We start from the raw sequence: 17,474 nt of genomic DNA, 5'->3' as shown, positions 1-17,474 counted from the left end.
AGCTGTGTCCCCTCCCAACTTCTTGTGCAGCCCCAGCCTACTCGCTGGTGGGGTGGTGTGAGAGGCAGAAAAGGCCTTGACTCTGTGCAAGCACTGCTCAGCAGTAACCAAAACATCCCTGTGTTATCAACACTGTTTCCAGCACAAATCCAAAACACAGCCCCATACTAGCTACTATGGAGAAAATTAACTCTATCCCAGTCAAAACCAGCACAGAGAGAAAGAGAAAGAAACACTGTTCCTCTCCTTTTCCTCTTTCCAAAAGTATTTACATGGGGGTGTGTAACATACATTTACACTGGGTTTTGATGTCTCTTCTCTTGGGCGATATATCTACACAAGAGAATAATAGGTGGACGGATGATGGAGGGGGTGTGGTGTTGTGAGTAAAATACATCCCTGACGTGTGACTCGAGAGAGCTACCTGACTCTGAAAAACCTGAAAAAGAATCCATAATAATTTTGTCTGTTCCACTGTGTTGGTAAATCATTCATTAGATGTGCTGAATTTTATTAATCTTTTGTAACATTTACATGTTTTTAGCATCCTTTCTACCTAATTCTGTCCTATAGGTCATTAAAAGACAACCAACAAGCCCAGCTTCTTAACAAACCTTTTCTCCCTTTTAAAGCATATCTGCTGTCCCATAAACTTTGTTATTTCTTTCTTTTTAAGTAGAACAGCACTGGTTATACCGTATGGCAAGTACAAAGATTCTTCCCTCCTCCCATTTTAGTTACTGTTGTTCACCTTGAACCAAGGATTAAAATAATTTGTCTGTTAAGTAAATACTTCCCATCACCAGTAGAACAGTTCTTCCTGCATTAAGCAGCATGATCTGAACCTCTTAAACCAATCCTCTGACCAGGTTTTTCAGTATAGTCTGTGTTCTAATATTGTGTACTTACCTCATGAACTCATTTCCTATATAATGTCCCTTTTTTTTTCTTTCTGCTTCTTACCAACAGTGGAAAAATCAGAGGCATAATAAAATAATAATAATTCTAACACAACTGACAGAGTCAGTTTGAGAGATTGGATGCAGCTGACATCATAGAATCATAGAATGTTGGAAGTTGGAAGGGACCTTAAAGATCATTTAGTTCCACGCCCCCTGCCATGGGCCCTTCCACTAGACCAGGTTGCTCAAAGCCCCATCCAACCTGGTCTTGAACCTTCCAGGGAAGGAGCATCCACAGCTTCTCTGGGCAACCTGTTCCAATGCTCACCGCCCTTCATAGTGAAGAATTTCTTCCTTATATCTAATCTAAATCTACCCTCTTTCAGTTTAAAGCCATTACCCCTTGTAACGAGCACTTAAAATTGGCTATTTGTCTGTCATACTTATTTTATTCTTTCTGGGACCAAACTAAATTTCACTGATTTTCAAAGGGGAACCGGTGCTCAAAAAGAGTTTCTATTATGAACCCAAAGGGAGTAATGAATAAGATTTTTTCTTTTGGCATGTGTGTGGAGAGGAAGATGGGAAAAATCAGGCATTAAAAATCAGTAATTAGGCAGTTAGGTGACAGTACAAAATCTGTTAAACATACTCTAAAATTAAATTAAAAATTGCAAGAGCATTCCAGGGAAATTCTAAGCTGCAATTAGGATTTAATTTTTACAGTGTTAGATCTGATTTTTAAATCAGGCCAATCATCAGGGGAAAGCACTATCACTGGTGCTTAAAGAAGGTGCTGAAGCGTTGTGTATAATGTGGGGTTATCCCATTATAGGACTCACAGACTTCACCCACAGTTCCCATCCCTGACCCTAGCTAAGGGAGCGTGCGGGGCTCAGTAGCACCGAGGTTCCTTGCTGCCTGCCGGGGAACCCAGTCACCCTTCCGCTAATTCGGTTGCAAGCACTCCTGGTGTGATTTGAGCCTCTGCTCCTTTCCCTGCCCTGCACCGCCATGCACTTGCTCTCCTTACGGTGCCAAAACAGACCCAGCCAACTTACCAAGCTGAGGTGTGATGTGTCAGTGCCCCACCGCTGACACCTGGGCCGCTGACCCGGCAGAGAGTCAGCAATAGCTGCGGGTGCGGTACGCAGAGCGGTGGGGGAGCCCTTCCCGGGGAGGGGGGCAAGGAGGGAGGTCTCCTGCCCAGCCGCCTGCCCTAGCAGAGGATGGCAGCATGAGGCAGGTGCTCAACACCTACACCCCCGGCTCTGAGAAATCCTGCGGAGAGCACGCTGGGCCCAGCGCACACGGAGTGCCTGAGGAAATCCTGTGAAAGAAACCTGTGCCCCTCCTCAGGGAAAACCGATAGGCAGATATTTTGTAAGGCTAGGTCACTCTCAGGTCTGTCCTGCTGGCACAGCTGGGGAGGCGATGCACCGTGGTGAAAGAAGAGGAAATGGCAGCGGAGTTTGGGACGGGGACATCATAAGACAGTGTAACTGCAGAAGACTAGCGTCATGAAATATCTTCAGCTCTGGTTTCTCCCTTCAGAATAGCATCACTTGCATATATCTATGAAACTATTCTGCTTTAAAGCCAAATACTATGCTCTCCAGCCCAGCTTCAGCTGGGTGCCAGAGAGGTATTTTTTTTCCTGTTAGAGAAAACACTACATTTGAAAATATCCACTTTGAAAATCAAGTAACAGGTATTCATTGAGGATGGTTTCCTAGAGCAGCCATCAGTTTCCAGACACAGAAGCTCTCATAGACTTCCAAATTCCACATTCACTTTCTTTGCTTTCTCCATATAAATATACAGAGACAAAAATAGTGCACAGTGTATTAGGCAGGGTATTCTTCACCAGTGACATTAAGACCAGGAACATATGTGATGTAGAAGCACTGGAAGATGACCAGCTGTGCTCTCAGTCTGTTCAGTCTGTTAATAGGACTAAACCTTCAGCTTTAGGCATTCTGGGGTACAGGTTGCGATGTAATAAGATATGTGGAAGAAAATGAAATATGAAATTGGATAATGTATTTAATTTACTGTACTAATAGGCAGCAGTCTAGTTACAATGTTGCCAAACAAGCACATTTAATATTTTGCTATGGTGACTTATTCTGGGGGCAAATTAATTTTCAGAGAACAGTGCCATTTGGGGAGAGGAAACAAAAATGTAGAAGTCAAAACCTACTGCTTTTTACTACTTTTAAGGCAAACTAGATATTTAGAAATGTGTCAGAACAGACAAACTAATTTTATTTTTCCATAAGAAGCCATGCCAGTTTTTCCCCTTTTCTTTATCTTAAGCAGATTACTGTCATCACCATTCTTGCCAACAAGCAGACTCATTGGAATATTTTTCAAAAATGAACATAAATATTGGATGCAAGCAGGTGGAATGAATTAATTATAAGCATATGGTTATAACATAATGATTTCTGCAGTGTACTGTCGAGACATCTAAGGGTCTAGCTATACAACACACTTTGGCAACAAAGCTGCTTTAAGAAATTATCAGTTACATGGATATAAGTGTTTGTGGAGCCAGACTTACTGAAATGATCCAGGCTGAACACCTTGCCACACACACACATTTCTAGGACAGTTTTTAGCTCTAAGCCATGGCAATGGTATGGTTTACACTGTTCTCCCAGCTGTGTTAGCACAACTGAACACGGCGTCAAAGAAACACAGCAGGCAGGGACTGGGGGCATCAGTGGGGAAGTGGCTTTTCTTAAGCCAGCTTCGCACAGTACGTTGTACAGCTGTACAATATGCCCTAAGCTAGCCTATAGCGACTGCAATTCCAGCCTGCAAGTCCTTTTGTGGTAGAGGCAACCGAAGATGTTCCTGGCTTGCACTGATCCTTGACCAATTCCCAATCTCCCCTACTGATGCAAGTTATTATTCCCTTATTCGGTGGAGGTGATCTCTGAGACAGACCACTGAAAAGGTCTGAATTAGAGAAAGACAACTAGAGAACAATCTTAAAGAAAAAAAAAAAGAAAATAAACAGATCCCAGATCCACGTAGATCCACATAGCCACATATAGTGGGATCAGCTGGAGGCAAGAAACAGCAGAGGGAGTGGGCTGGCCGCTCCTGCGATGCCAGCACCAGGTACAGCTCAGCAGCACAGACCCTGGTGCAGCATTGGCCACCCTACTTTAGAGTAGAATAATATTATGGTTTTATATTGATCACATTTTCACATGCAAATTCCTGTTTTTTTATTAGTTAATTTAAAATGTAGTAAAACTACAGATATCCTGAATATTTAATTGTTATTCATTATATTGGGTTTTATTAAATTAAGCAGAAATGTGACATAGCATTTTCTAAGATGGCTGTGAAGCAGAACAGATCAGAAATCAATAAAAGTTTGTACATTTTTACAATCCAATCTGAATTCAGATATGAATTTGTGCCATTATTTTGTTTAAAAAAGTTTGCTTGTCTTTTCAGAGCATATTTATGGTTATCTAAGAGTTCCATTTTTGTAAAGCCTACTGTGAGACCAGCATTTTGAAAAATCAGATCCCCTTCTTGAAGGCCCGAATACAGCTTCACATGAAAACTCATTTCTGTAAACATTGCTTTTTAAATTGGTCTTTAGATGCAGATATTCATTTTTTGGTCTCAAGCCCTGCAGAATGGCCCAATATGGCACCCTACATCTGCCATGAGAGTGAAAGCAACCATAATGTTAGAGATCAATGCAAATGCTGTTGTTCTTAACAAAGATTTTGCATACAAATTATCACAATAATTTAGAGCAAACATACAAAAAAACCCAAACCACTGGCTTTTGTATAAACCAGCAGATGGTGCTATGATGCAATGAGCTTGTTCAAGAATACAAGAAATACACAGAATGTGAACATTTTATTCCTTTACCTGGTGCTGCTGCTTTTTTGGTGGCTGGTTTGGCTGCAGGAGCTTTTGCTGGCTCTTAAAAAAAAGAGAACAAATTAAACTAATTACTACAAAGCGTTATATCTTAATCTTAAAAAAACAGAAACCTGAGGAAAGGCTTCCAATAAGGTATAGCCTGTAGCAATATTTTCACCGAAGAGTTAGACAAAGAGATTATCCAAAGAGAAAAGAGCTGAGTTGCCTTCAGTAAACTCAAAGGCATCAACAAAATAGCCAGCCAAAGGGCTAGTAAACTCTTGCCGTTAGGCACTGAATCACTTCTTTTAGCTTTTTCTGTCTAGTAATTCAATATCTATTGGCAAAGCAGAGCAAAGCACGTATCTAGGGGTTTGGGCATGGCCTCGCCACTCAGGCAGCAGCTATGGGCTGGGAGCCTCCACATTTGATCTTGCAGCTGTGAGAGCAGAAGGTCCTGAACCAGCCTACGGCAGCTGGTGAGGATTCACTGCGGTGAATTCAGCAGTGGTGCTTCTTGGAATCCCACAACTATTCAGGGTGACATCCTTTCCCCTCATCTGAATCTCTCCCTGATGAGAAAAGGTGAAATTGGGCTACTTCTGCAAGGTACGTTCACAGACACGGCCACACCAGGAATCTCTCTCCATCCTGAGGAATGGAGGAGCATTAGGAGAACAACTTCATGTTTGATCCTGCACTTGAAAGAGCAACTGCTGGGTTCTCCTAGCAGAGAAACAGGCCCTCTCAGGCTGCTTAACTGTTGTCCTCTGTTCTTGGTCTTTTCATGAGACATTTGCACTATCCTCTCTTTGCTGATGTAGGACATTTCCTTGCAGAATGAAGGTCCAGATGATGAAAGGTATGTGCATCCCCAAGCAGACTTGGAGAATCTCAGCCCTGGATAGAAGAACCTAACTAGCCTACTGGATTTATTTACTCTTTACTAGTGTTTAGTTAATCATTTTTATCCTCAGGAACTATTAAAACAGACTGTACTTAAACCATGATAATTTAACAAATATCCATAAGCTAAACTCCACCCACTTTCATAATGCATTTTTTATATCAACCAGAAAATCCTCTAACTTAAAATTCACATTTCCATATTGTGAGAGGAAATAATTAATCATTTTAATCACAATCTGAATTTCAGAATGCCAAAAAAATGTTAGTTAATCCTTCACATCTGTCACTGTGTTATTAGAAAGAATAAGAATATGGCTAAATCAGGAAAGTAATTTTGAGTTCTTCCCCTCCAGTCTTTTGAGAAGTTCATAAAAGATGCATCAGATTGTCTTGTGAAACAGAATGAAAACAAAATATAGTTTGCATGTGTGGGATTGTTTTGTTTCCATCCATTTAAAAGTCTGCAGCAGATAATTATATCCTAACTTAGTTATTATCACAGCATTGTAATTACTTGGGGTGCTCACCCCTCCTTCAGGGAAATATGTAGAAGACCTTGAAGAAGAGTTTACTTAGTATTACTTTCCTGAGTGCCTGTTCTTGCAGAAGCAGGAGATCCAACACACATTCTACAAATGACAAGATGGACTTAATACAAAACTGCAGGACTCCTGCATTTATTCCCTTCTGAGCTCTCAGCTAGGGCTTGCTGGCCAGCGAGACTTTTTTTCACTTTTTGTTCGTAACATCTGTGAAAACAAATTAAGCTAGGATTCTTTTTGTTCTATGAAGATTTTTATTTTCATTTGAAATATTTCATTTCTGAACTAAAATAATTTTAATTGAGAAAAAAAATTAAAACGAAGCATATTTTTGACCAGAAACTTCTGTAATTTATTTATTTTTTTATTTAACTTTTCAATAGCATTGAAACAAAAGTGCCAATGTTTTAAACTTTCTTTTGTATGTATATGCTTTTTAGCATGTAATTCACAAATTATTTCAGTGCTAATGACTCTGCATCTTTATATGAACAAGTTTCAGCTGAAAATTTCACCCTGCAAATTTCACTCATGCAATGGAGCTGGGAAGTTTTGCCGTGACAGCTGCTGCGGAGTTCTCCCATGAGAGGAATCATGTGCCCAAATCAATAGATCCTTTAAGACCTGCTTGCAAACAGGCAGTTGTTCCACTATTACTTGTGGACATTACTTGTAGAGTAAGTCCATTGAATCTTTTGTTCAATGTTTCTGCAAAATTTGAGTAGGAAACCAATGTATAAGCTTTTCTTCATTGCCAAAAGGAATCTTTTAATAAATTCCTGCAAAACTGAGGATGGCAGGGGATTCTTCTGCCATACAGGTCTGGAAAGATCATATATGGAGACAGGAGTCAGTGCATTCTTTAATCATGAATTTCAATAAGATTTCAAAGCCCCATAGCTTTCCTAATTTTTCTTATATACTGTACTTTCAGAACAGAGATCTGAGCAGATGAAGTCTAGCCAGTGAAACTGTCTTATTATCTTTACTGTGTTGAGGCATTGATGCTTGCAAATTTGTAGAAAAGGAAGGTGTAAGAGTTCCCTTGTTAACGATACCATGTTCTCAGAGCATTTTTTGGTTATTTATGTAGAAAAGCCCAACCCCTACCTCTCTTCTGCTTCAGAAGTCTCTGTCTGGATCTGAGGTAATTAGATAGGCAGGGCCCTTGTTTTGCATTTGTGAAGATAAATTTGGTGGTCCTCAGCATGTGGACTCAGTCTTCTCAGCCCATTTATTGAAACTGCTGCCACTGAGAGCACGTTCAGCTGAGACCTCATTTGGCATTTCCTTCCCCATGAAACCTTTGTTTTTGAAGACAGTGATAGGAAAGAGGGGAAGGCAAAAATGTCAGTCACAAAGAGGAGTGTGGGATTAGAAGTAGGATAAGAATGGATTTAGAAAGTAGGAGGCAGCTGAAGTCTAAACATGTCATTTTTCAATTATAAACGGTGTAGCTACTTTCTTCTTTGTATTTTCAACAATTCAATACCTATTATTTTTGATTATTGAAACGTGCTGTTTGAAACTACATGACATATAAAAGAGATCATAACCTATGGCACACTAATTTCTTACTTTTGAGTTCTTTGGACACAGCAGCTTCTTTTTCATCTGTAAGATAAAAAAAACACATATGCATAAAAACATAGTTAGGAAGGGTATAGGTAGATAGAAAACTGCAGTGTGTGCTTTAGAGGTGAAACAACTTCTTTGCTGCAGAGTGCATTTGAATGATGCAGTGAATCAGTTCACTTCTGTTTCACGGTACAGTTGCACTAATTTAACCTTAAGTGTAAATGCAACAAAACCTGTGTGAACGTGGACATTTTTGTTTAATTTCAATATTGTAATATGTGAGATTCAACATGTGATTGAGTTACCATGGCTTACATGTACTAGCTGAGCCATGGTTGCTCACCATGTGCACATTGTCAGGTTGCAGAAATGCAAGGGAAGATGCGCTAGGAGCCTAGGAATAGAGATGTGTAATGAAAGGCATTAGCTTCCTACAACTGTTGACAACCATACAATGGAGGCCTAGTTTGGAAGGCTCCACGTAACACCTAGCCAAAACTCCAGCTGTCACGTTATTTCCCACATGCCAAAACAAATGGAAGATCTACAGCTAAAGAGAGGAGAGAGAGGATCCAAGCCGCCCCTCCAGTCCAGTCTGGAGGAAAGATCCCTGCTTCTTCAAATTTTTCCCGTGTTCAGTTAAAGAGCAAGCTAATGCATTTCTTTCATGTTTGTGGAAAAAGAGCACACATATGACTCTTACCAAAACTGAGCCAATGTGGAATAGCTTATGAACCTGAAGAAACTGAGTCAGTCCTACACATGGACCATGTAAAAGCAGGCAAAATCTGTCCATGGTTGATTTAAATAAAGTAACTCGGCTGTATCAAAATACAGCATGGCCAGGCAGCCTACCGGAGAGACTTAACTAAGCTGTTCAGTCTCATCTTCAGTTAAGGTGGCATTTTTGTGCCACTTTTTTGTGGGACTTTTTTCTGATGGCTGGGAGAAGATTTGGAATCTTTACTAAGTAGATGTAAGTGGGCAGAAATAGTGATAGCTTCTCTCTCCATTATAATTCTTGGTGCTATTCCACCTCAGGGCTTTTATCTGGGTACAAAAATCGGCCATTTTTATAACCATACTTGGGGCCTTACAAACCTGTTTCATAGTCTCACCTGTACAACTAAGAAATAGTTCACAGAGGTCCTGTGAGACAGGAAGCAAAGAGGTGCATAGAGTAGTGGTAGAAGTTACTCCCCTGGGTGCCCATGAGGAAATGAACTAATAATCTATAGTGTGCCTAGAATATAGGTAGGATAATGTTTACGTCCACAACATACATGAATGACAAATTAATTGTGCTCTTAAACACTAATACAAGAAATACTTCAGGGCAGAAGCTGCCAAAATAAGTAGCTTGCAAAACCAAGACTATCCCATTACTGATAATAATACAAAGTTGCTTCAGTTTCTGTTGCTCTCTAAATTGCTGTGAAGAAGTTGATATGAGATAAGGTAATGCAAATGACTGCCAAGTAGTCTAATAAAAAGTCTTGAAAAATTCAGAGGAAAATACATTTCTATTTGGGTGATATGCTGCTCTGAACTGAAATGTTTCTAGGTTAATCCTCTGCTTCCACTAACTCTCTGTGAAAGCATGTTTTGCAGGCATTACTTCAAAGTATGATAATTACCACATTTAGATGAAATTAATCATGAGGCAGCTTTCAGCCACGTTATCTGGCTAAGGAGCCTATTGAAACCTTCAAGAAGTGCCTATTAGTTGCCAGATATGGAAATTTTATAAGGTGTATATTGCAGCCATATGAATCATTTATCACAATAATCTTCTACTGCTGGAGGTTATAAAAAAAATAAATAAATTGGCAGCATCATTTACAATAACAGACTGGATCTAAATAAAGCCCTCAAGTTCTTTCTTTTCTTTTTTTCATATAAGTCATCATTTATTAGGACAACACACTTTAATATATTTTAGAGCCATAATTTATATTAAAAGGATCAATGTGTTTTTCCATCATCTGAAATACATAACATATAGTAAGTTCTGAGTAAATATCTGGACAATTTTTCCAGTAAGAAAATCTTATAATTTGGGTTTTTTTGGTGCTTTTTTGTTTTTTTTTGTTTTGTTTTTTTAAGAGCATAAAAATTACCAATAGCTGATCCAAATAGCACACATTGATATGAAAATGTAAATATTTTTACTCTTAGGTTATTCTTTTTAAGCCGAGGTACATAAAGTTTGATTTCTAAAGCCATACTTATGCAACTAGACTGGAATGATTTACAGAAAATTGTCCAGAGGATGTTTTGTAGAGCTTTGAACCATGGCTGTTCCTTTGAAGGTATATAGCATTTACATCTAGGCACCTCACACTTGAATGAAATAAATGACCTAATTGCAAAGAACTGACACAATTGGTAGATCTCGCAGAAGGCAGAAAAACTGATCAGGACTTCTGAAGTCTCTAAATGTAGTTACCTGCTATAAGGCACAAATAGCACATAACTAAACGACTCAAAGGAAAATAATACCAAAAATGAATTGAACAATGAGTTATATTAGTGTAAGTTAAGTCAATGAGCATTTTGCCTCATTCATTTTTGTTTTGCACAGGTCTAGGGTTTAACTTTTAAACTATGGGAGTGTGGTTGGGGAATGCAGCCTATATTACATCAGGTTTTTATAGTCATTATGTCTTTTTCTTAAAAACAACAACAAGCTCTCTGGCCTCTTGGTGGGTCTGGTTTTTCGGGTTAGTTAAGAAGAGGAATTTCCAGAAGAAGTAACTTTTTTTCAAACACCAGTGTTAGGCGACATATGAACATTATCCTAAACACATCTTTGCCAATCAGCCTAGGAAGTATAATCTCCAAAGCTTTAGGCCATTCTCTCTTTAAAGCTTTACATCTGAAGTCTGGCAACAGGAAACGCAAGTGTATGACATGAGAACGATGCCTACACTTCTTGGAAGCCATGTGACTTCATTAGGACCCATATAACACATGAACATCAGTCTAGGTGCTCTAGCAGCCTTGACCAGTAGCGCAGTCAAAAGCATTGTGACTGTCCTTGGTATTGGTGACAGAACTATTTGATATCCAACAACAGGGAATAAATTTTTTTTTCAAGAAAAGACCCACTTCTACAACAATGTAAAGCAATAAAAAACCCCCTTTAGTAGACTTACTATAGGAGATAAGACTTCAAAACCTGACACTTTTGGTAATTTAGTGCCCAATCTGAAGCAGTCAATTTTTTCAGAAGTTGTTGAGGACACGTTTGATATTCAGGTCTTCTTAAAGGGCTTATTTAAACCATCCAAACAGTGAGCAATCCAAAGTTTTTGGATACCTCTGACAACCCTAGCCATGGGCTTTTTTGAAAGCACCTGCAACAGGCTTTAACAGGCTAAACACCGTAGCTAACAAAATCATTTGTCAGCTGTGGAGGACTGTGAAGCACCCTTTTCTTTTTACAGTTATTCTCAGGAGATATTTGAAGACAGTTGTATTCTTGTCTGTATTCTCGAAAAGCAAGCATGGTTGATCAAGCTCCCCTCTTCCCAGGTGAATGAACAGGTTTTTCTTTTACTGACTCTTGAAAAAGATTAAAGTACAGTAAAACTTTTTAAAAATTATTTTATTTAAAAACACCAAATATTTAAACAAACATGATCTGACTTTGTTCTTATCTGTACAGGCTAAAAGAATCAATTTTGAATTTAAACTAGGAATGAGCATTTGGCAGCCAGCACAGATGTATCTCAGTAGAACAGCAAAGTAGTACTTTATTCTTTCGCCTCTTTTTAGCACATAGCTCCATCTTTTCCTCGGGCCTCGATCAGCATTCTTTTGAAGTAAACTAGCAGTACACAGTAACTGCAAATGACATCTAAACTACACATGGGGCAAGAAAAAAATTTCCCTCTAAGCTTATATAGTGCCTTTCATGCCAGTGAGTCCCTAGGAGGTTGATAATAAGCCATTAGACAAGGAAGCCCCAGTGCTCTAGGACAGAGTGTGGTTGGTTGAGTTTAAACAAACTTCCAAAATGGAATATTTCAAACATTGCTCTGAAGTGAATTCTAGATCTGGGGTTCACAAAACTTTTACACTTTTTATAGCAGTGGATTTATAATACAGTGTACATAGTACATTTGAGAACAGCAGATCTTCAGCAGCTCCATACAACCTATAATTTTTATATATAAAAAGAAGTTCTGAGAAATAAATGGGTCTCAAATTGTACTCCCTTGAAAGGCTTCTCTGTGCTTTTTATTCCTAGAAATCTCTCACTCAAATATATATAAGCATATAAAAAAATCTTAAATTAAAAGTGTTATTCAGATAAATGAATATTTCAGAAACAGTATATTGATAGCTCTGCTAACAATGCACTGTTTAAACTAGCTGCCTAAAACCACTTTTACTATCGGAAGCATTATTTTATATGTTGTATCTAAAATAACTTTTCTCTTTGGAAGCTTACCAAAGAACATGACGGTAATATCAAATTTACAAACAGAAACTAATTTCAGCATCAGTTGGCAACCACAGTGTCTGAACTGAACAGTAACTAATATTCTAATGAAACATTGTGTAACCCAATAGCGAAGGTTAAAGATGCTAAGGATGCAAGGATTCCTCTGTACTGGCTGATCTGGACTAAGCACCAAGACCCTGGGGAATTACTAGATGCCTCTGAAAGACATGATTCACTGAATCAAACACTAAAGAGAAATTTAAAATGTTAAGCAGTTACTTAGGTATGTTAAGCAGTTACTAGGAATTCTCATCCTAAACCTCAGCTAGCACTGGCCATCTACCTTCTCTATCTTTTAGCTGATGATCACATACTAGAATGGACTTAATCAAACTCCACTGATTGGCTAATGATCTATATAGTCCCACAGAAAATAAGTTGTGTGATGAAGATGCCTCACACAACATGACCATAGCTCTACCAGCTGACTCGAAGAATGTTTCTAATAAGACTTACACAAATCTTGCGTCATTGCTTGGCTCCTACCATTTATTTTGACTTAGGTATTCAATTCGTTTTGTAATTAAAAGTAGGAGAAGAAAAAGAGGAGGGCAGAAAAATGAACAGAAACTTCAAGAATCAGAGAGAATTATGTTGAAAATTGAAATGATATTTTCCAATGTCTTGAAGTCAAAATTGTGCTGGTTCTCCAGAAAAAAAAGGCTTCTGGCTATTATTACTGACCAAAGCACAATCGAAAGCATGCTTTGGGAGCTTGGTTCTGGCTTTGCAAATGCAATACAACAGCAGAGCTTTTAAGACAATGCACCTTACAAGTATGACAGCTAATGTTCCCTTTGCTGCCCTGAGCAAGAGTTCACAAGAGTGGAAATAAAAATGGTAGCAGGTGGCGTCTGATGGGTGAGAATTTCCATCATGTGAATGAAAAACATAATTAAAGTCGCCTAGAGACCAGTCTCAGTACAATCTGCTCCCAAGCTAGCAGATGTACCAGAATTTAAAAACAATTTATTAAGTAGCAGGATTTGCAGTTAATGTGATTTACAGTGGTGAAAGAGCAAGACACCCCAGATAGCTGAGCATTATGAAAAATGAACTTCTATTGAACATATAGTAATTAAACAAACATTTTCAAACCTCCTATTGAAATATACTGTGGTCTAGCATTTCTTTTTTCATTTCCTTGGAGTTCTTAAAACTTATTTCCACAAAATAGTGTTGATTTCAACTAATATTCCAACATTCTGAGAAGTGTTCAATTCTGAACTGTCTTTAAGATTTTGTTACTGAGTTGCTTTTTAATTTATACTATTTTTGATAATTTTACATTAATTGTATGGCATTAATGAAGTAATTGTCATCTTACCACATCTCATACCTTTTGGGAGTATTTTTTGTTTCGATTTCAGTCACTTCTGAAACAGCAGATGCCCACATATGGGGCATATTATCAGAGTGCCTACGCATTCTATTGTAATATCCATTTTACAATTAAGATTTTAAAATTTTCAATTTAAAAATTTCATATTACAGGTAATTAAAACACTATTGTTTCTTCTTTTCAGTGGGCTTAAAATCTAGGAAGGCTCTATCAAAACTGCTCGTGCTAATGTAAGACTAATTTTTAACATACTTTCCCCAAACCCTAAAATTTGACATTGGCATGAAAGAGCTGTTCAGAAATACCAACATTTCTCCCACATGGAAAATTCTGTGTTTGGACCAACACTTGATTTTGTTCCCCATCTTAATCACTGAGCATGATATTGCCATATGCTCTGTGACAACTACTGACAAAAACTCCTCTTGCCTTTCCAAAATATCATTTCTTGGTGAGCATAAGAAAGGCATCTCACTGCACCGGCGAGGCTGAAGATGTGCACAAGGAAAAGCAAGGTACTGCACCACTGCTGCTTCAGAGCTGTTCCCTGACCCATTCAGTGACAGCAATAAACTCCCTGACCAGAGCTGAACTAGCTTCCTTTGAGAATAACTTGGCAATAAGAGGGAAATTTATTGGCAGAGGCCAGTAAGCCTTGAATCCCAGACTGCAGGTTTTGCTTTTAAATCTCTCCAGGCTGTAGGACATGAAGTGAGGGGAAACTGCAGATGATGTTACTGTTGCTGGGTGAAAATGGGAAGTGGAACTTCTGGAAAGTAAAATCAAGTTTCCTCAAGCAACGTGAGACTGCATGATAAGAAACAATTCTCAAAAGGTACTGATAACAAATGTAGGATATAAAGGGGTTTGAAGAATTTAGGACTATGAAAAACTAGCTAACTAACTTTCTTCTGATGCCGATTACAATAGAAAATTGGTGATAGTACTCTAAAACTTTGACAGATAATTTTCCATTGAAGCAGGAAATATATTCAAGCCCTTCCTTCCACTCTCTGTGAAGGGTGCCCTCTCTCCTCACCATCATCTCTATTTCCTCCCCACTCACAGTAGCAGGCTTTCAGATAATTTCTTAATTTCTTTGGTGTCTCCAAGTCCCTTCTGATCACTAGCCCTTGTGCGTGTTCCTTCCCCACTGCACTGTCTCCTCGCACCACTATGTCCATCGTCATATACAAAGGAGCTCTATATTCTGTGCAGCCACCAAGTGCCTGCAAACCCTGAGCAGCACAGCATCAGAGGCAGGTAGAAGCCTAAAGCCCACAGAGCTTTCCAAAAAGTTGTGTGGCAATGCGCGTGGCTGAAATACTAAATGTCACTTCAAACAGATTTCCCAATTTCATTAAAAAAGTTCACTCAATAGAGTAAAAAATAAAGCAAGTAGAGAGGGATGTGAACAAACAAGTGATTCAGTTACACGTAGTAAGAAACAGCCTGCACTTTGGGAATGGCCAATTTCAACTGTACCAGTGATTCATGGTTCCACTAATTAGTGATTTCTCCTTTCTACTTTGTAATTGCTGAAATGGATTCAGTCTCCCCCACTGCAGAGGAGGTGGAAACATGTTCCATTGCCTTCTGCATTCATCAGGAGTGGTTTAAAAAAGCAAAACTCTGGAGCACGATATGAGATCACAGGCATCCACACACAGGAAGCTGTATGTGCAGTTAATTACACAAGCTGCAGTCATTTAGGGAAAAGGTAATGCTTTTTGAGGAGCAAATGCAGATAATAACATTAATTCCTAAAATTTAAGAATCAGCTCTTTTCCTGGAATAAACTGTCATTTGAATTGATGTAAATATTATAACAGCTGAAAATCTTCTTCAGCATTTTTTACCTTTTCTTGAAACCGCATAGAGGATACACTCTCTACATTTTTCTTAAGAAAGCTCAGCACCAATATTTTTTGAATGATTCACAAGAGGATTTTTTTTTACAGTCAGAATAGGCTTTGTTAAATGTATATACACTATGCATCCTTGCGATATCTCTTTCTGTACTTCTCAACACATTTCAAATTCTTTCTTTCTGTTGGATAGATGGAGGTACAGATGACACCTGTAGACATTTTTACTAGGATGAAGATATTTTTTGTACTTCTGAACATAGATGCAGTCAGCATTCTCAATCTGTGAAAAGGGAGATCTTGAATAATGTAATGTCCATCCGTTCATCTTTATAGGTGACACACTAGTCTAATTACACTCTTGTAAGTGAAGCAAAATCTATGAGAAAGCAACCTCATGCAGAACCTACTGCAATCAAGTTAAAAATCAATGCATTTATAACCGCAGCTATGTATGGCTCTTCCACTTAAGAACATCTGCCCATTCTATTATCCTGATCATTCAATAATACTTCATCCGACTTAGTCTCTTGGAGTTATGTAGAGCAAAGCCACAAAGTTGGCTCTGCTGCTTGAAAAACAGATCAAGAGAAAAAGCATGGCCATTGGGAACATTTACTGAAAGGTTAAATAACTGTAAGAATGAAGTGTAAAGGATGCCCTATTATAAGTCAGGAATACCTCTGGTCTATGAACCTTTCTAGGGGAAAGGCATCCAAGAGACTGAAGTATACTTTCAAGTAAGTGACATGAAAGTCTTTATCAAATATGTATTCATTAAAACTTAAGCTTTTAAAACTTCATTTCAAGGTCAAGGGAAAATTTAATTTTTCTTTTTAAGTGTAAAGCAAAAGAAAAGAAAGAAAATCAACCTGATCCCAAACTCTGAAGTTTCATACTGACTTTATTTAGCTGTGGGTCAAGGCTTCAACTTGTCCATTGAGTGACAACAGAAAATAGATAGCACTGCATAAGTATGTCATTGCAACCTGGCTGATGTATCTGTGCATGGATGTTTCACATAGAATAATTATCCTAAATATCAGGCCTGCTGACTCAGATGTACATCTTATTTTGAGGGCACAGAACTGTTTTCCTTCATTAAAAAGATTAACTTTGCATTGTTTGAGGCATAGTCATATTCTAATCCTGTTATTTCTGGATGTGACTGGAAAAATAAACATTACATTAATCCCCAGACCAACATAAACAGGGTTGATGCAATAAATTAGATTCTTTAATTAAAGCTATGCCACCCAGCTGCTTGCACAGCACAGGTACTTCATTCTACATACACAAAAGTCCAAAGGCAAACTGATTAGTTGGTTACCTGTGTGGACTTTAGATTGAATATGTATCACCTTCAAGCTTGATTATATCTAGTATCACATTTCCCCAAAAAGTTCTTCATAAGACTGACAATGTAGCATCAGAAGAGATTGCCTGTCAGACACTAAAATGACTCCTATGCTTTGCTCAAGGAAGATTCTCTTGCCAACTTATAAAAAAGTGAGTTTGTAGTACAAGCCCAAGCCTCCTCCCTTTTCTCTGTATTTATTAAAGGCTTGACATTTCTAATTCTTTGCCAACCAGATCTTACCACCATCATTCACCATTTGCCTTTCTAATATGAATCCCTGCTTTGTACAGTCAAAGATGGAAAAGAACAAACACAAAGAAACAGGTCTGGGCTGAGCAATACTCAGCATAACCTTGAAAGCTCTCAACTCACAATAGTTAGCAAAGGGGCCACTGAAAGGTGCTTAAAGCTTATTCATAGAATCATAGAATCATAGAATCATAGAATCATAGAATCATAGAATCATAGAATCATAGAATCATAGAATCATAGAATCATAGAATCATAGAATCATAGAATCATAGAATTATTAAGGTTGGAAGAGACCTCTAAGATCA

At 38.3% G+C, this 17,474-nt stretch overlaps 1 protein-coding gene across 1 annotated transcript in view; it reads right to left on the bottom strand.

Moving 5' to 3' along the window:
* LOC103907073 (triadin-like) overlaps positions 1 to 17,474 on the bottom strand; it is a 77,112-nt gene that overhangs the window by 31,218 nt on the left and 28,420 nt on the right. The window contains exons 4-5 of the mRNA XM_019474608.1: positions 7,835 to 7,870; positions 4,812 to 4,865 (exon numbers count right to left, since the gene is read on the bottom strand). Coding sequence (XP_019330153.1) covers positions 4,812 to 4,865; positions 7,835 to 7,870 — 90 coding nt within the window. The remainder of the gene's footprint in view (positions 1 to 4,811; positions 4,866 to 7,834; positions 7,871 to 17,474) is intronic.

This window comes from Aptenodytes forsteri, unplaced genomic scaffold, assembly GCF_000699145.1.
Source record: "Aptenodytes forsteri isolate BGI_AS27 unplaced genomic scaffold, ASM69914v1 Scaffold217, whole genome shotgun sequence".
Taxonomy (NCBI): domain Eukaryota; kingdom Metazoa; phylum Chordata; class Aves; order Sphenisciformes; family Spheniscidae; genus Aptenodytes; species Aptenodytes forsteri.
Note: the sequence above shows the minus strand (reverse complement) of the source record. Positions and strands in the feature narration are given on the sequence as shown.